The sequence below is a fragment of the Xyrauchen texanus genome, chromosome 19, assembly GCF_025860055.1.
Source record: "Xyrauchen texanus isolate HMW12.3.18 chromosome 19, RBS_HiC_50CHRs, whole genome shotgun sequence".
Taxonomy (NCBI): Eukaryota; Metazoa; Chordata; class Actinopteri; order Cypriniformes; family Catostomidae; genus Xyrauchen; species Xyrauchen texanus.
This window is the reverse complement of record NC_068294.1, coordinates 18852314-18873062: the sequence shown is the minus strand read 5'-3', so window position 1 is coordinate 18873062 and position 20749 is coordinate 18852314. Positions and strand designations below refer to the sequence as shown.

The following is a 20749-nucleotide window of genomic DNA, read 5'->3' as shown; positions in this document are numbered from 1 at the left end:
GCGAGAAGACATACGCAGATTGCGATAAATGCAGCTTATCAGTGCAGCACAACATTTACCAAGGGACGTGGCGAAACAGTTCAGAAGTTGTAATGTAAGTGTTTGGACACTGAGGGAAGTAGTCTGAATTACGGTAAGTAAAGACCAAATTTAGCAGAAGATTGACATATTGTCGCCGAATTCACAGTGAGATCAGTTACCATCATAATTTTGTAAACTATAAACCACACAAATGTGAACTCTTTCATTACACATTGAGAGGTTACGTTGCAAATGTTGTGGTCAATAAATGTTGACAAGAAAAGCTAGCAGGAAGTCTGTGATGTCACAAAAGGATACCATCAGTGAGATTGACATTATAGTATTATCTTGCTATAGTTTCTCAACAGCCAAAGACTACAGACTGAAGATGATGATCCTGTGGATTTCTGTCATGCTTTTAAGTAAGATGTGTAAATATTTAAGAAAACATGTATATAGATTCATTTCTTTAATGATAAATGGGTAGTTGAAAAGAAATACTTTACATGTCATGCATTATGACATGTCACATATGCTCCATTTATTTTTTCACTAAAGCAAGTTTGAGTGTCCCATAATTATTTCATGTACATTAAATGCATTTTTAATGAATTCTGTAATTTATGTTTAACTCTTTTGACAGATGGTTAATGAAAAACTGAGGGGTTTTTTTGTTGAAAAGAATGACTTTGTATATAAATGTCACGTGTCAGTTTGATTTAATCTGACATGGAGAAGACTTCGTTTTATTGTATGTTTTTATGTTTTATATGTAAGCTTAAGCCTAACAATAACATCTTCAGTTTTCTGAAGAAGTATGAGTTTATTTAATTAAGCCTTATCATACAACCTAAATAAAATAAATTATCTTGATTTTGTTCTTATTTTCTCTTTCTCCTATAGACACTGCATATTCTGAGGTTGTCCATCAACCAGACTCAGTGGTGACTGTCTCTGTTGGTGATAATGTCACTCTACATTGCTCTGTTCTGATAGAAGATCATAGTGATCCAATTGTTTGGTACAAGCAAACTTCAGGACATCAACCGCGTGTTGTTTTACTGGTTCAGAAATTTGCAGAAAAACCTCATTTCTACAATGAGTTTCAATCTTCACGTTTTACTGTCGAAAGAGCACATGAAATCTGTCACTTAAAGATTTCAAATGTCATTTCATCTGATGAAGCAATGTATTACTGTGGCTGGAGAAAGTATGAGACTGTTTTCGCTGAAGGCACATACTTGGCTTTGAAAGGTAAATGTTTTTAACATTAAGTAATTCATTTACAGTATTAGAAGATTCAAATATGATGCAGCTTACTGTGTTTGTAAATGGTTTTATTTCTTATAACAATTATATTATTGTAAAGACAAGAAAAAATATCCCCAGTAAACAAAATAAAACCAGAACAAAATGTGTGAAATTCTGTGAAGAAACTAATTTGTTTGTGATTATTTGTGATTATCATAATGTATTATTTTATGTCTTAAAAGTAATAATCATATTATGAAAAGAAATCAGTCATTTGCCTAAACATTTGATATTAATATATATATATACAATCTGACATTTGTATAATTGTCTATATTTGGATAAAATGTCTCCTTGTCTGTGTTTAGGCTCACAAAACAACCAACATAAATTCAACGTGTCTATTCACCAGCATCCAGTGTCAGTGTCTGTCTACCCTGGAGATACGGTGACCCTGCTGTGCTCTGTGTCGTCTAAACACACAACAGCTGATATGACAATGTTCTGGTTCAGATCTGATTCAGGGAAATCTGTTCCTGAAATCATTTACACTCGTAATCAGAGTGATCAATGTGAGATTGATACTTTTAAGCAGAATTGTACATACAATCTCTCCAAGAACATTGTCAGCCAAACGGACACTGGCACTTATTACTGTGCCCTAGTCACCTGTGGAACAATTCTGTTTGGGAATGGATCAAAAACAAAAATGGGTAAGAGCCATAATTTCTTCTTTAATTTTGTCTACATGTTGTATGGAGCTATAACAATAGCTTTTCATCATTATAATAACTGGATGAGTTTTTCAGTTTCATTTGAGTTATTGCATGCTTTATTTGATGGACTCTGAGTGTATGTAGCAGAAAGAACATACTCTAAATCAAAATATGAAGTAAAATTCAAAGATAACTAAAGTAGGTAGCTCTAGCCAGGGATACTCAACTTCAGAAAGCTCAGGGGCAATGCTGGATCATTGTACTCTCAAAGGCCATACTCTTAATTTGTATTGTACTTCTTATATATATATATATATATATATATATATATATATATATATATATATTTTTTTTTTTTTTGTCGCATGTGGTCAAAAATTAATATTTTGAAAGGCAAAGCATTAGACCGGGCATGACCTGATCCAGAATGCAGGAAAGAGTATAGTATACCCTGGTCTTAAGCCTATTTGTTATTCTCTCCAGTCTACTGGCTGACTGTGACAAACCGAATTTTGAAATAAAAAAAAGAAAGAAAGAAAGAAAAAAGCCTAAAGGAATAGATTATTTTAATTTGGCCTTTTTAATAAATTAACAAAAAACTATAAAATAAGTGTTTAAATATTTGACATAAAGGCTGTCCTGATACCAATACTGGTATTGGAATCGGGTCTGATACCACACTCATATACTTGCACTCTTGCTCGTAAAAATGCTCCGATACCAAAAAACTATACTATCTGATGTATGTATGTCATTCCGTAAAGGCCCGGGTATACTTAATTTTTCTGCATTCCGAATTGGCTCACGCCCAGTCAATCGTGTTGCCTTTCAAAGTATACTCTTTTGACTGCTTTGTGAGACTCTTTTAGTGCAGTCAGTGGCAGGCACGTGTGCCGATGCACACAGACTGTGCTGATCACAAATTTTGCAGACATGCGGACAACCGAAATATACTTTGGGGTGAAACATTCAGTGCACAAATTATAATCACGTTATGTCATAGTGTGATTATTAAAATGCAAAGGCTGCCATACATGGAAAAAACATAATTATGAGCAATGCACGCACTGTTTGTAGCTGATTACAGCGGAGCAGAGTGCTAATTCACATTATTTGAATTTGTTTATTATTTTATTTATTTATTAAGACACCATTTTGATGATAAAATTGAAATAAACAGTTGATATGGAATTCAGAAAAAACAGGTTTTGTATCGGCAAGTACTGAAAATGAAGTATCGGTACTCATACTTGTTCTCAAAAAAATGGTATTGGGTCATCCTTTTTAATATCAATTTTAAATGTATATCTCCAATCCGCTCTTACTTCAGAGGCATCAAATACAGTCACTTGAGCAAGAGCCAGCGCAGCAGTCTACATACAGTCTACCATATAAGGGACGCGTCACTAACAATATTTAATATTTTGTGTTCAACTGCAATATTGATTTAATACTTAAATATATTAGTGTTGTTACATTTACCCATTCCTAAACCTAACCAATTATCAACAATATAGAACATGTAACAGACAGGTCAATTTAGTCACAATAATTTGTTTTATTTGCTGGAAAAATCTTTTCTTGTATACAGTGACATCGAGCTCTACTGGTCAAATCTCACCATTTGAAAGTTACATCCGAATTTCAGTTCATTACAATCGGCCCCAAGACATGCCAGACCCAATGGCATTTAACTTAATTGACGTCAAACCTGTGTCGTAATGCTCCTCGCAGTGGCAATTTTGGAATATGTTAGAATTAGTCTGTTGTTGAATAAAACTTAAGTTTGGTTCTGTTCTTTGCACAAAGCAATCGGAAGACATTGGGTGTTTCTCAATGCTAAGAAAACAGTGAAAATATTTGTGTTCTTAAGAGGAAGTTTTGACAAGCTACCTGTCCTATTGCGAGCTCTCAACTCCAGACAGACTCGTCTTGCTGCCAAAAAGAAAACGTGTGCTGTGACAACGGTGCTGCATTTCGCATGGACCCATGGGTCATTCGAAATTTAAGAGGTTTTAAGATTTGAATGTTTTTTTTGTGTGACATAGGCCTATGCATTTAATCAAGTTTAAAAATATTTTAAATTCAAGGGTAAACTGTAGGGTGGGTTGAGTCTTAGATGGGGTGGTATGTGGGAAGTTAAAATCCTATTGAATTTTTACAGGTACTGAATAGTTGTGTGGTTTTAAGTGTGTTAGTTTGTCACTAGTCATTTAATTAAGTAATAAATTCACTTATTCTTGGTGGTAGCACTGCCTCTTGATGTCTTTAACCAGTCCAGTAATTTACAATGCCTTTGTTAAAAAAGTTTTTAAATTTGTTTTGGAATTGATTGTGGTGGTGTGTTAAACTCTCTTTCCAGACCCTCCTGGTTTAGAATATTAAAGGTGATGACAGCAAATAACAATAATAAATAAATACATAAATAAATAATCCAACATTACACTGGTGGCTGCAATGGGATTTCAGGGCCTATCATGTTTGACCCAAGCTAAAGTTAATGGTTGGGATGACAATTTGAAATGTAAGTTCCTTTCACTATTGTTATTTGGCAGAACTCGAGACATTTATAGTGGTTTGTTCACTGAGCCAAGAAGTGACTTATTCTGTTATGAAAGCATCACTAGGGAGATGTTTAGAGCCATACGACATTGATGACTGGAATCGTGCCAGTTTTTTTCGCACGCAGGCATTTGCATAATGAAACTACCAGGGAATTTGGAAGCGCATTGCAGCAACTTATAACAAAAGCTTATCCGTCTGCTGACAACAATACACATGCTCGTTTTGCTCATGATAATTTTATTGAGCATTTAGGGAGTGGGGATTTAAGAGTGCAAATTCATAGTGCAAAACATCCAACCTAAGAAAATTCAGTAAATTTTGCTTCTGAATTAGAGGTAATTCTGAGCCTGGAGAGAAATAGTTTGGTTGCTGATACTAAGGTGCAAGCTGTGTCTAAAAATGCTCCTGATGGTAAACAAATGGAGATGTTGTAGTTGAAGCATTGGAGCAAGAGTTGAAAACACTGCAGCAAACAGTGCAGTCTTTACTGTTCTTTCCCGAGGGTCCACAGACTAGGCCTGCTGGGAGTGTGGGTGCTATCGCTATTTATGCCGTAATTGCCCTCATTTTTAGGGAAACTAGAGGGGTTGGGGACAGAGGGCCAAATGCCCGCCCCCTCATTGAAGTCTGCAAGAAAAATAAGCCCTGGAGTGTACCTCAATGCTAAAATATGTGGGTCTAATGTGCATTTATTGCTGGATACTGGTGCACAGAGTTGCGTAGAATAGCCAAAAACTGTACTGAAGTAAAAGATTACATTAAAAAATAATTGCTCAAGTAGAAGAAAAAGTGCTAACATAAATATTTACTAGAGTAAGAAAGTATCTAATTAAAAGAGTTCTCAAATAGTGAGTAACTCGTTACTTTCACAAATGACATTATGGTGTTGACTCCCTACATTCAATTACATAATACACATTTAATATGTATTAAAGAATTATTATGATTAATAATGGAAATTCTGTCATCATTCACCATCATGTTGTTCCAAACCCATATGACTTTCTTCCATGCAACTCAATAAGGAGATTTTAGACAGAATGTTAGACTTGGTCACCATTAAATTTCAATTAATTCGTTTTTTTTCCTCTATATTTTGAAAGTGAATGGTGACTGAGACTGTCAGTCCCTGACATTCTGTCTAACATATTTTGGCTTCCACAGAATACAGGTCACATGGGGTTGGAAATGATGACGGAATATTAAATTATGCCTGAGCTATCACTTTAAAGGTGTAGTTCACGCAAAAATGAAAATTCTCTCATCATTTACTCACCCTCATGCCATCCAAGATGTGTATGTCTTCCTTTCTTCTGCAGAACATTAAATTACTTTTATGCTGACTTAAGTGATTTGTTTGAGCTTTACAATTTTGGCACTCATTCACTTGCATTCACTTGTATGGGCCGAAAGAGCTGAGAAATTCTTCTAATAATCTTCATTTGTGTTTAGCAGATGAAAAAAGTCATATACATCTGGAATGGCATAAGGGTGAGTAAATAATAAGAGAATTCACATTTTTGGGTGAACTATCCCTTTAAGGACTCTTTGTCAATAAGAAGAGAGGTTCGGAAAACTTTCTAGCAATTATTATGGTGAAAACGTGAAAAATAAACCAAAGCAAGATCATATTTTATTAATGCCTACTTTCGCTGTTTCATAGCTTTTAGTTGTTAGTTCAGTGTAGTTAAAGTTCCCTGTCTGCCACTCACTTCAACGTTGTGTCGAAGAATTGACACTAGGGGTCTATCTTGAGAGCCTTGCGCATCTCTGAAGTTGAGAAAAGGCCAATGAGAAATTGGCAGACAGAATCTGCATGTCACTCCCCCGGACATATGGGTATAAAGGGAAGAAATCGTGCGTATGTCTATTCAGATATTCAGCCAAGCGGTTGTGTGATCAGCGAGCTGCATTCACTTACTTTTTCACTCATCTCTACAGAGCGTATGCTGTTGGATCTATGGCGCATATCAGCGGATTTCTCCTTCTCTGCACGGAAGTGCAGCTTTGTCCCTGGGCACTTTGACAGTGCTTCTAAAAGAGAGATATTTTCTAAAAGAGCTTAATTTCTCTAAAAGAACAATACACAGCGGCGTTGAACATCCTTTTCAGGAATTTATAAAGATGCCCTTCCTCCTCTGTGTAGTTCCTGGATGCGGTCAATTTCTCTCCGCTCCAGTCGCTTCCTCGTGTGTCTGGGCTGCGATCACACCGAGGCAGCTTTTGTGGATGGTTCGTGTTCTCACTGCGAGAACCTCACCATGGCAACGTTGTGATCACGGCTTTCCTTTGTAAAGACGAACACCATTCCAGCCACCCCCCGTGTTGCTTCTTCTTTCATTGAGGATGACCCGGCTGGCGATGGAGGCGATTTGGGGATGGCAGTGGGCTCGGTTTCGCCTGGTAAATCCCCACGAACCACCCACCCCCCGGCACGCTCATTGACTTCTGGCCAGACTCAGGGTGAGAGCGGCTCACCTCACGGCCAGTCTGCTTACTCCCTTGAGCCCTAGCTAGATGATGAGTTCGCCGCTGCATCGGAGAGCGTTCCGGCATCTGACGAGGAAGACTGAACTGGACTGCCACTTTCAGGTCGCCACGCCCAGTCTGAGGCTGACGCCCAGATGGCCGACATGCTTGCCTGGGCCGCCATCAGCGTGGGGTTGAAGAAGGATACCCACTTCAGCCGAGATGAAGAAGGGTTTCTACAGCACTTATGGTGGCTTACGACCAATCTTGGACCTGCGAGTTTTCAACCGGGCCTTGCACAAACTCCCATTCAAAATGCTCACTCAAAGATGCATCCGGCATCAAGATTGGTTTGCAGCGGTAGACCAGAAGGTTGCGTACTTTCACGTCTCTATCTTGCCTTGACACCGACCTTTCCTATGTTTCTCGTTCGACGGCCAGGCATATCAGTACAAAGTCCTCCCCTTCGGCATGTTCCTGTCCCCTCGCGTCTTCACGAAGGTCGTAGAGGAATTAGACTCAGTCTCAATGACAGCATGCCTCACCAATGAGCACGCACAGTCAGTGCTGATATACCTCACCTTGTTCAAGCCAGGCACAGCGGTTCCTCTAAAACAATTCTAGAGGCTCCTGGGGCATATGGCTCTAGACTCGAGTCCTGAGATGGGCATGGTGCCGCGGCACACACCATGTGTTCATCACCCTCACCTGCCTACAGAATTTCAACCCCTGGACAGACCTCTGTTTTCTCCGGACAGAAGTCCCCCTACAGCAGGTGTCCTGATGTGTTCTGGTCACGATAGAAGCCTCCAAACAGGGTTGGGGCACCGTGTGCAATGGGCACGCAGCCGCTGGTTTCTGGAAAGGGCCCCCGCTGTGTTAGCACATCAACTGCCTAGAGTTACTGGCTGTATTTCTTGCGGAGGTTTCTCCTGCTAATTCGGGGCAAGCACGTCTTGATCCACTCAGAAAGCACCGTGACGGTAGCGTACATAAATCGCAAAGGTGGCATGCACTTCGCAAATCGCCCGCCATTTCCTAATTTGAAGCCAGCTCCACCCCCAGGTGGTCCAGCTAATTTGGGAACGCTTCGGAAAAGTACAGATAGACCTATTCCCTTCCCAGGAGACATCCCATTGTCCGCTCTGATACTCCCTAACAGAGGCTCTTCTCGGGACAGACACGCTGGCACACAGCTGGCCCCGGGGGCTGCGCAAGAACGCATTTCCCCTAGTGAGCCTTCTTGCTCGGGTGCTGTGCAAGGTGAGGGAGGACGAGGAACAAGTCACTCTGGTGGCCCCCTACTGGCCCACAAGGATTGGTTCTCGGATCTTGTGCTCCTCATGACAGCCCCACCCTGGCGAATTCCCCTGAGGAAGGGCAACTTTTCTTACCAGGGACCAAGTAGTGAACCTGCAAGCGCTGTCCCGGGAGGAGGCAGACCCAGCCTTTTCATTGCTGTGTCCGTTGCGTGGTTTGCGTACTTATGTGGACCGCACGCAGAGCTTTAGATGTTCTGAGCAGCTCTTTGTCTGCTTTGGTGGACTGTGGAAAGGGAACGCTGTCTCCAAACAGAGGCTTTCCCACTGGGTTGTTGATGCCATAGCATTGGGTTATCACACCCAGGCCAGGCCTGCCCCCTTGCGGGCTCGGGCACACACGACGAGAAGTGTGGCATCCTCGTGGGTACTGGCCAATGGCACCTCATTTATTCAAGTGCTGCGGGTACCAATGGTAACGGATTAGTGAATCTTAAGAAAGAAAATGGTGTTATACAACCCTCCTGTAGTCCATGGGCTGCTCCTTTGGTTCCTGTAAGAAAGAAAGATGGTAGTTTGCATTTTTGCATAGATTTCAGAAAGCTTAATGATGTGACTGAGAAGGATGCATATCCCCTTCCCCACATAGATGAGTTATTTTACACCCTTGACCAAGCCAGTGGTTACTGGCAGGTGGAGATAGATGCTAGAGATCGATGTAAGACAGCATTTTCTACAAGACATGGGCTCTTTGAATTTAAGTTTTGACCTTTGCAACTCACTCAGTACATTCCAGCATTTAATGGATCTAGTTTTGGCTGATGTGCAAGGACTTCATGCTTGGTTTATTTGGAAGATATTATTGTGTTTGGGCATTCATTTCAAGAACATTTGACAAGATTAGATGAAGTCCATGAAAAGTTAAAAGCTGCAAATTTAAAGGTAAAACCCTTCAAATGTGACCTGTTCTCATCTCGAGGCAAGTATTTGGGGCATGTTATTTCAGCTGAGGGAATTATGGCTGACCCCACTAAAGTTGAAGAAGTGTGTAAATGGTCGATTTCTATGACCCAGACTGAAGTGAGATTTATTTTGGGACTTGCATCCTATTATAGGCAGTTTGTAAAGGGTTTTGCAAATGTAGCATGCCCCTTACATCAGTTGACTGAGAAGGGGCGAAGGTTTAGGTGGAGTGAGGAGTGTCAGGAGGCCTTTAGTCGATTAAAGATCATAGTATTGCTATTGTGACATGCCTTCAATTAAATAATGGGCCTCTTTATAATTATATTTTCATAGGCTTGAACATTATATAATTAATTTAATAAGTTTACCTCTCAGATAAATCTCTTTGACTAGGATTCTGTTATTTCATTTTCCTGTCATTGTTTCGTTATTAAATTATTCAACTAAATTGTGAAAATAAACAATTACATAACATATTTGATTTCATATTTTACTTTAAAGTAAAAAAAAACCAAAAAAAAAAAAACATGATATCAGATATATTTATACATTCTGTAAAAATGTTATGACACCTGGGACAAGTTTAGCCTGGGAGGGCTTCAGTAGTGGGTAAGATGGTCCCTTTTAATTTTTTTTTATTTTGTGCTATGACAACAAAATTAGCAAATATTTCAATGTATTACCATTGATAATATGTTGGATGATGCATCTTCATCCTGTACATGCTAAAAGTGTATCTATATATGTTACAATTTAAAAGTGAATGAACATCTTAAGAGGGGCAACTTACCCCATCTTATCCTATACTAATAAAAGTAATTTTTTTCCAAAAAGTTACCCAAGAAATTTAATGGTGTAAATGTAGTACATTACTACCCACCTATGCTCACAAACTGTCAGACTTTTGTAAGCTTTCAGCAGAAAACTCTTGAGACACAATAAATATCCTTCATGTGCAAGTGTAGTGCCGTTATGACTTCTGGGACTTCAAATGGGTTCTTAGGCACAAGTCAACATCCAATGTTTCCTCGATATTCACCCTGATAAAGAACATCCAGGTAATTTTATGCATTCTCTGTAGGCTACTATTCTTGAGAACTGAAATTAAACTTGGCAGTGGAGTCCATGAGAAAGTAAGAACACATAAGAATGCACATTGAGAAATAGTCATCTTCAACCTGGAATGAAACAGGTCACTTCAGCAGAGCAGACTACGTACTGAAAACAACAGATTAAACATTAACCACTGCAAACAAATAAATTTTGCTCAGTTCAAATAAATGTATTATGTACACATGAAATGTGTTGCGCTATAATGGTTTAATTTAAGAAACTTAGAAAATATATTTAATGTGGGCTTCCTGCTACCTGAAAGCATGTCATATGAAAGACCGTTATCAGACATCGGTCTTCAATCAAGGAGTGATGGAGGAGTTAATCTGAAACCACATGTTTCACACACACAACAAAGAAAAAGATCCCCCATTTAGCCTTAACAGACTGTAGGGGCAAGTGCTGTTAGCACCACGCCCGACCGCCTTTGTCTCCCCAGTGGCGATGTTTTACACGCCACACCAGGTACTCATTTTAGGCTGAGTCAACCTAGGGGAGGCCCGGGACCGGTTAAGATAATCGTCACTGGTGTTGGCCATGAGCGGGAATCGAACTCAGGTCGCCAGGTTCGTAGCGCAGCGCTACACTATTACACACACACACACACACACACACACACACACACACACACACACACACACACACACACACACACACACACACACACACACACACACACACACACACACACACACACACACACACACACACACACACACACACACACACAACCTAGGGGAGGCCCGGGACCGGTTAAGATAATCGTCACTGGTGTTGGCCATGGCGGAATCAACTCAGGTCGCCAGGTTCAGGCAGCCACACTATTACACACACACACACACACACACACACACACACACACACACACACACACACACACACACACACACATGTTGTGTTTCCATGTTTTATGGGGACTGTCCATAGACATAATGGTTTTATACTGTACAAACTTTATATTCTATCCCTAAACCTAACCCTACCCCTAAACCTAACCCTCACAGAAAACTTTCTGCATTTTTACATTTTCAAAAACATAATTTAGTATGATTTATAAGCTGTTTTCCTCATGGGGACCAACAAAATGTCCCCACAAGGTCAAAAATTTCGGGTTTTACTATCCTTATGGGGACATTTGGTCCCCACAAAGTGATAAATACACGCCACACACACACACACACACACACACACACACACACACACACACACACACACACACACATGTTGTGTTTCCATGTTTTATGGGGACTTTCCATAGACATAATGGTTTTTATATTGTACAAACTTTATATTCTATCCCCTAAACCTAACCCTACCCCTAAACCTAACCCTCACAGAAAACTTTCTGCATTTTTACATTTTCAAAAACATAATTTAGTATGATTTATAAGCTGTTTTCCTCATGGGGACCGACAAAATGTCCCCACAAGGTCAAAAATTTCAGGTTTTACTATCCTTATGGGGACATTTGGTCCCCACAAAGTGATAAATACACGCTCACACACACACACACACACACACACACACACACACACACACACACACACACACACACACACACACACACACACACCTGGGATTCCGTTAGCTATTAAATACAGTTTTTTTTATACAAAAACATTCTAATGTCTGACAAATTCGATAATTGTCAGACACAATGCCCAGTGAAAATATTAACACGGAACATCAGAAACTCATTTAATGCCACAAGTGTGACTTTATCCCAACAATCAGCGCTTCACTGCTACAGAGGTTTAAACTTTCCAGACAGTTTGCAAAATCCTAATCCGGTGTTGTGTTGAAGTCTGTTCCCACTATGTTTAATGTTTAACGGCAATACGGGGAACACTAACCGGGAAAAATAAGGGGTTGTGTCAAAGTCTGTTCCCCTAAGTTTCCTCTTTGTCGAAGTCTGTTCCCCCTATGTTTAATGTTTTACGGCAATACGGGGAACACTAACCGGGGAAAAATAAGGGGTTGTGTCAAAGTCTGTTCCCCTAAGTTTCCTCTTTGTCGAAGTCTGTTCCCCCTATGTTTAATGTTTTACGGTGCTATGGGAACACTTACCAGGGAAACATAGGGGGAACAGACTTCAACACAACACCGGAACTACAGCGTGTTGTATCCTGCACACTAGCAAAATCAGTCTGTGTTATTTCCATCTCACATGCGCACAGTGAGAAGCTTGTCACTTCTGAATCACATTGCAGTAAAATACTACTTTATAAGCCTGTATTCAGTGTAACAATATGCTAATTTGAATCTTCATAATTAATAGATAAGTGTGCTGTAAATCTACAGCAAATCTATTGTACTCTATGCAGGTAATTTTTTACCATAACATTACAATTGTCATTATTTTTAACAGAAGGGTTAAATTGTATTTTCACATGCCCGGATACACTTGGGGCTGCTATCAAGAAAAACAGAGTCTAAAAAGTAAAAGTGTACAAACTTCAGAGGTGCTGAAAGAGAGCTCCAAACAGTTTTTGAGCAAATGGAACCGCAGATTCAACAGCAACTGGCAAGTTATCAAATTGAGTTCAAATTCAATCCCCCTAATGCGCCGCACTTCAGATGCCCTCCAAGTTGCAGTGGGAACTCAATTATTGTCAGTGGACATACTTCACACCATTCTAGTTGAGGTGGAAGGTATTCTCAATTCCAAGCCGCTTGGATACGTCTCAGCTGGCATAGCTAATCCTGAACCTATCACTCTTAATATGCTTCTCATGGGGAGGCGGGACACTTCTTTGCCTCAAGCCATTTATGCTTCTGAGACTATAGGATGCTGTCGATGGCGACATTGTCAATACTTGATAGATCAGTTCTGGATTTGTTAACTACGAGACTACCTGCCAACACTTCAGTCCCACTGCAAATGGCAGCAACCAGCTGGGTCCCTTATGCTGGACACAGTAGTAATGATAGTTGATCCTAACCTACCACAAGCCCAATATCCTGTAGGTCGAGTGGTGAAGCTCATGCCAAGAAGAGATAAGTGCATACGAGCTGTTGAGGTTCAAGTGAAGGATAAAGTCTACACCCGGCCTGTAGCCTGCCTTATCCCACTTCCAGAACTCCCAGATAATACTGAGAATTCACAACCATAAGAATTCTATGAATCTACACATTGTTACTCAAATGCGTGGGCAGCGGTACAGTATTCTCTATGTTTGTTCTTATAATGGGAGGAGCACAGAATAAGCACTAGACGGAGCTAAGATTTACGCTACTCGCCTTGATACGAAAATTGAGTAGTCGGTGAATGAGTGTAGCACCATAGTGTTGCGTCAGCCATTCTGATTGGAATATTCTCTGGATTGCTCGTGTTTTAGGGACATTGAATGTGTAACAGACGAAGTAAATCACTGTTATTTAATTTGTTATGTTATATATTGTATATATATTGTCTGAGAATATGCAAACACTTTCCCAGACTTTCAGTTTCATCATACCACGGTGGTGGAATGACCTTCCCAACTCAATCCGGGAAGCTAACTCACTCTCTATCTTCAAAAAACGGCTAAAAACACATCTTTTCCAAAAGCACTTAACCGGTCAATAAAAAAAAAAAAAAATATAAATATATATACATATATATATATATATATATATATATATATATATATATATATATATATATATATATATTTACATTTCTTGTTGCACTTAAATCTGTTTTGTTTACTATTATGATGATAGTGAAACTTTGTAATATGGCACTTTTTGTACCACTGTCTCCCTAAGATGATTCGCTGATGTTCTTCCTCTTTTGTAAGTCGCTTTGGATAAAAGCGTCTGCCAAATGAATAAATGTAAATGTAAATGTAAATCTGACAATGCCTACCTGTAGAACATTTTCAAGCAGAGATATTATCAAGCTCAGAAACGTATTATGCATTTAATAAGCGTCTGCTATCATCTGTTGTCTACTGTTTTGTCCAACCACAAATATTTTAAAATACCTTTTCACATTTTTGGAATTAAATAATTTGTAAATATCAGTACTTTATAATGGTCCATTATTGCAAATAAAACTGTCCATTTGAAATTAGCCCATACTGGAAGTATTTTTTATATAAAAAAAAAACATTTAATATAGAAAGGTTTGGTGCCCCCATAAGGTGAGCTTTAAAATAGCTGAAAATGACACACCTCATAAATAATCCCACATACACTTTTCATCTAAAAATTAAGAGTAAGCATTTAAATTCATCAACATTTATTCTATCATTTTAAATACATTTAAATCAAACAGTTGGAGGTAATTTAACTATGCAAACGTCATCATCATACTGCATTTGAACATGGTCTCTTGCACAAGTGGCAGTATTTGACACCTTTGGAGTGAGAATGTGTTGATATTGCTTATGCTTCAATCAGACAACATTATGATTACATGCAAAATTTGTTCCCCTTCTCTCATTCACTCCACATTGTGTAGATGTAGGGGTCACTCTTGAGAGCCCCAAACACCTCCCATTCAAAAGGCCATTGAGAATTAGCGAGTGTACGGGTATAAAAGGAGCTGGAATGCCCAATCCATTACGATTTATTCTTCGGAGCTGAGCGGTTGTACTATCAGTGAATGCTGTTGGATATATGGCACATTTCCTCCGGCTTTCTCTCCTTTAGCACGACGAGTGCAGAGTTCGCCCCTGCACGCTTCAGCAGCTCTAAAAATTGTATATGCCTGCTAAAGAGTACATTTCCTGTATTAGAGCACACACATTGATGTTGAACATCTTTTTAAAAATGCACCTCAGCTGTCTAGGGCTTGGGGTCAACTGGGAAAAGAGCAAGCTCTCCCCGGTTCAGAGCATATCTTTTCTTGGCATGGAGTTAGACTCGGTCTCAATGATAGCACGCTTCATAAGCGAGCGTGCACAATCGTTGCTGAACTGTGTGAAGTCATTTAGGCGGAGGACAGCGGTTCCACTGAAACACTTTCAGAGGCTCCTGGGGCATATGGCAGTCACGCCACTCGGGTTGATGCCTATGAAACTGCTTCAGCACTGGTGTCAGAATCGAGTCCCGAGATGGGCATGGTGCCGCGGCACACATCACGTAGCTATCACGCCGCTCTGCCACCACTTTTTCAGCACTTGGACAGACCTTGCGTTTCTACGGGCAGGAGTTCCCCTACATCAAGTCACCACAGACACCTCTAAACTGGGCTGGGGCGCTGTGTGCAACGGGCACGCAGCTGCCGGTTCCTGGTCAGGACCACGACTGGGTTGAGACATCAACTGCCGAGAGTAGCTGGCTGTACTACTCGCCCTGCGGAGGCTATTACTGTTGATCCTGGGCAAGCATGTGTTGGTCCGGTCCGACAACACAGCCACAGTAGAATATATAGGCTATAAATCGCCAATGTGGCATATGCTCTCGTTGCATGTCTCAACTCGCCCGCCATCTCCTCCTCTGGAGTCAGCAGTGGCTGAGGTCGCTGCTGGCCACTCATATCTTGGGCAGCCTCAACGCCACAGTGGTCACACTGTCTTGGCAGGCAACACTCAGAGGAGAGTGGAGACTCCACCCCCAGGTGGTCCCGCTGATTTGGAGTCGATTCGGCAAAGCACAGGTAGACCAGTTCGCTTCCTGGGATTACTCCGTCTGTCCTCGCTGGTATTCCCTGACAGGTGCCCCCCTTGGGACAGACGTGCTGGCACACAGCTGGCCCTGGGGGCTGCACATATACGCTTTCCCCCAGTGAGCCTTCTTGCAAAGACCCTGTGCAAAGTTAGGGAGGACAATGAACCCTCGTGACCCCATACAGACTTGGTTCTCAGACCTCTCCTCGTGACAGCACCTCTCTGGCAGATTCCTCTGAGGAAGGACCTTCTTTCTCAGGGATGGTGCACAATCTGGTACCCAGCCCAGAACTCTGGAAACTCTGTGTCTGGCCCTTGGATGGGACGTGGAAGACCTAAGGGGCCTACCACCAGCAGTGGTAGACACAATCACTCAGGCCAGAGCTCCCTCTACGATGCAGCTTTATGCCCTGAAGTGGCACCTGTTCAGTGAACTGGTGTTCTTCCTGAGGCGAAGACCCCCATAGATGCGCAGTCAGGTCAGTACTTTCCTTCCTGCAGGAGAGGTTGGAGAGGCAGCTGCACACACAACGAAGGTATACGTAGCTGCGATAGCTGCACACACAACGCAGTGGATGGTAAGCCCTTACGGAAACACAACCTGATCATCAGGTTCCTCAGAGGTTCCCGTAGGCTTAATCCACCCAGGCCATGCCTCTTCCCCTCACGGTATCTCTCCGTGGTCCTCCTGGGCCTTCGAAGAACCCCATTTGAGCTGCTAGAGTCAGTCGTGCTGAAAGCCCTCTCCTTAAATACGGCCCTCCTGATTGCATTCACCTCCATCAAGAGGATGGGGGACCTGCAAGCCCACAAACTCTTGCCTGGAGTTTGGTTCAGCAGATACTCACATTATTTATTATTATATTTGCACACCTACTTGGATCACACACAGAGCTTTAAATGCTCTGAGCAGCTCTTTGGCTGCTTTGGTGGACAGCGGAAAGGGAACACCGTCTCTAAACAGAGGCTTGCCCACTGGATCGTAGAGCCATTGCAACGGCCTACCAGATCCAGGCCGTGCCCATGTCCAGGTGAGTGTGGCGTCCTCGTGGGCACTGGCCAATGGCACCTCTCTAGCAGACATCTGCAGAGCAGCAGACTGGGCAACACCCAATACCTTCACAAGATTTTACAATCACCAGGTTGAGCATTTTTACTACCAGTCGAGTTCACTAAGTTTTGGACCCTGGATGTCCGTCCTCTCTAGCCCTCCTCTGGCGGAAGAGTTTGCAGCCAGCCTGCTCCGATGCTAGTTATGTCGCTTCCCCCCCTCAAGGATGTGGAAAACTACATGATGTCTTTTGGGGCATTGGGGGAGGTTACGTGCAGACTGATGCTCCTGCTATTATGCACACAGAAGCTTGCTTGCACCAGCATCAGCAGTTCACGTAACATGGTTCAGCTTTTTGGGCATTTTTCTATAGGGACCCCTAGTGCCACTACATGACAGAAGTGACAGAAGAGGGACGTCATGGTTACTGTTGTAACCTCCGTTCCCTGATAGAGGGAACGAGATGTTGTGTCCCTCTTGCCACAACACTGTACTAGCTGCTGAAATGGCCGGACCTTGTCTCGGCTCCTCAGCAAAAACCTGAATGGAGTGGGCATTCCAGGTCCTTTTATACCTGTATGTCCTGGGGAGGGGCATACAAATTCCACCAATTCTCATAGGCCTTTTCTCAAAGAATGGGAGGTGTTCGGGGCTCTCAGGAGCGACTCCTAGTGTCACTACATCGACCCAACCTCTCGTTCCCTACATCAGGGAATGGAGGTTATGACTGTAACCATGGTGTTTTTCTTATACTGTACAGTACAAACATTGGATCCTGTAGTGTTTGTCTTGGGAGAATTGTTGGGTGTTTGTGTGGCTGTGATCACTGCTCTAGCTGTTATAAGTCATAAAAAGAAAAGACATTACTTCAACACAGGTAAGTATTACATTTTTGGCATAAAATACCCATCTGAGAAGTTTAGATTAATAGTTTTAGCACTTTTAAATCAAAATAAATCTTGCTCTGTAATCTGTAATTAAAACAACTACAAGGAGTTGATTACAACATGTCATGTTTGTCTTTCAACCAAAAAAGTACTGCAAGACATTGAAAAAAAACATCCGTCCAGTCAGGTGTGTAACAAAAATTAATAAAGCTTCAACATTTCATGTTATTTCATGATGTTACACATAATTTGGAGGCAGAATAAATTGTTCTGGCTTTCTTTTGTGTTACAGGACTGTGATGCAGTGCTTTTGAATTATACTGCAATTCATTTCAAGGAGAGAAAAATCAGAAGAGGGAGAGTTAAGGGAGAAGTACCCCAGGACAGTGTGAATACCTCAGTGAATTATTCTGTATGCTACTGACCATAAATTAAAATTAATTTACACATGCCCACATTGAGATTCTTCTTACTTCAGAATCACAATAAATCTTTATCAGCCTGTATTCAGTGTAAAATCATGTATGTAAGCATATACCAATTTTCATGTTCATAATTAATAGATAAGTGTGCTGTAAATCTACTGTAAATATATTGTATTTCAAGATGGCGGCCATTTTTCAAGATGGCCGACACCTTAGTGGAGCAGTTAAGTGATATAGTGGTTTATTTGGTGATACAAGCATGAAAATTGGCATGAGCAGTCTCTGATTCATTGACTCTTTCGTTAAGTTTCATCGTCATTGCTTCTTGTAAGGGGGACATTGCACTCTCATCTTCACATATAAAGCACAAAGCTTTCGAGGGCTGGGATCCTCTTGGCCTCTTGACATGGATATCTTTGGTATCTTCGGTGTCTTTAGCAGCAGTAGATGCTCTCTTTTGGGCCCTTTCCAGCTTTGTGTTATTGAACATAAGTTTACAGCTTGAATGATATTTTGCTCTGTTTCTTGTCAATGTGTTTTCTATGTCATCACCTTCATCTAGTTGGGTTGGACTAAGTAAGATAGGCAGAGCATTGATCTTATGAAATAATGGAACATTTCTTGCAATGGTATCATAACCAGTACGATCGTGCTCTCTGTTGAATAAACTCGGATGAATGAGTTTTTCTTTGGTGTCCTGCTGACAAATGAAACATCTGTCCCAGTTAGTTTTCTCAACTGTTATGATGGCTTCTGCCATGTCTGCAGCAAATGTATAGGCAGAGGCCGAGGGTTTATCCTTTTACCACCTTTTACCAAGCACTTTGATGTATGGGATACAACTAAGTTCATGCCTTAACCCTACACTTAGTCCAATCGTTCATCCAATGCCATTTATATCCCGTGCGATCTGTACACCATCCGGTTAACTAAAACCCCATTAACCTTGGCTCTGCTCTCCCACGCTGGCACAACCTGTCAATTCAGGTGCGGCTATCTAACTGTTTTGGGGTAGATTAGACAGCATTTGGGATACTAACTTTACAATTAGCTGACATTGAACCCCACTCTGAGTTTAACAGCAGTGATATATCACCAGTGTGCCCTGGTAGTGCAGATATTCACTCTTGTCTAATCTATCTATAATCAACAAATCAACACAACTGTATTTTGATGCGTTAAAAGTTGTTCTTTAGAATAATCTAAAACATATAAAATAAAATGACACCAAATCGTCCTTAATGAAAAAAAAAACAATACATTTCTATCGGAAAATTGGTCTTTTGAGGATCCAGGTGTCGGCCATCTTGATAAATGGCCGCCATCTTAATTTCAAGTGGCTCGGACAATTTTCTTGTCAAGTGACCCATGGAGACTGCTCATGCCAATTTTCACGCTTGTATCATAAACTGAACGATTATATCACTTAGCCGCTCCACTAATACTGCATAAGAACATGTAAAGAAAAAGTTACAAAAAAAGTGTTATAACAAAGTTATAACAACTGAATCTTACATTACAGTAAATTTGGTGACTTGGAATAATGCAAACATTCACAGACTAGTGGAGCTTAATTTAAAAACACATTAACATCAGCCAATTTAAAAAGATGGAACAATAAAACCCGTCAAAATATAATTGAACATGCTTACACCCTCTACTTTATAATTCTGTTTGCAATACATTAAAAAGTGTAATGCATCTGTCAAATGTTTTGTCATGTATAGCAACACCCATTTCCTTCATGAACTTATTACAGTAATACAGTACACGCTTAATTTAAGCATATATAAAATAAATATAGAAATATGTAACTAAGGAAACAGGCAAACTGTTGGTGTGAATACCATACAACAGCCTTACATGACAATTTGTAATGTTTTCTGGAAAATCTTTACTTGAGGTTAATACTTTTCAATGAATTGCTAAATTTCAGAAAATAAATAAATCCTCAGATTAGACAAAACTAAGAATGCAATAAAAAAAAAAAATAATAAAGAGAGTGAAAAAATCATAATATAATAACACAAAATGTTGAATGTTTATGATGAGAATCATGTTTATTATTCTATCATAAAGGAATAATTCCTTTCTAGTGTTTGACATCAGATTACAAACACTCTATTGTGCTCTCTTCTGTTTGCTCCTCACTCTCCCTTTTCATATTCAAGATATTTAATGCAACAAGTAGACAAATCATTTTTCATTATTACAGGCTTGATTTTACATTAAGAATAAAATATAAAAATAATCCAATGGTCATTTTTGACAATAAATATTAAATACTTCATAGAAAATTAGAGCATTTACTGTATCATGCACGTTTTATATTCATAAATCACAGCAAAAATGAAAGTAATTTGTAACTTGTAATACATGTTTTGTATGCTGTATTAAAACTGTATATGCAAACATTTTACCTGGTCATCTGT

The 20749-nt window shown here is 40.4% G+C and overlaps 1 protein-coding gene across 1 annotated transcript; it reads left to right on the top strand.

Annotated features, from left to right (window-relative positions):
• The first annotated feature begins 409 nt into the window (after positions 1-409).
• Positions 410-13470, top strand: LOC127659785 (tyrosine-protein phosphatase non-receptor type substrate 1-like). Its single transcript, XM_052149741.1, has 4 exons — positions 410-452; positions 925-1275; positions 1641-1985; positions 13325-13470. Exons 1-4 carry the CDS (start codon positions 410-412, stop codon positions 13468-13470), a joined length of 885 nt encoding a protein of 294 aa, XP_052005701.1.
• The last annotated feature ends 7279 nt before the right edge of the window (positions 13471-20749 follow it).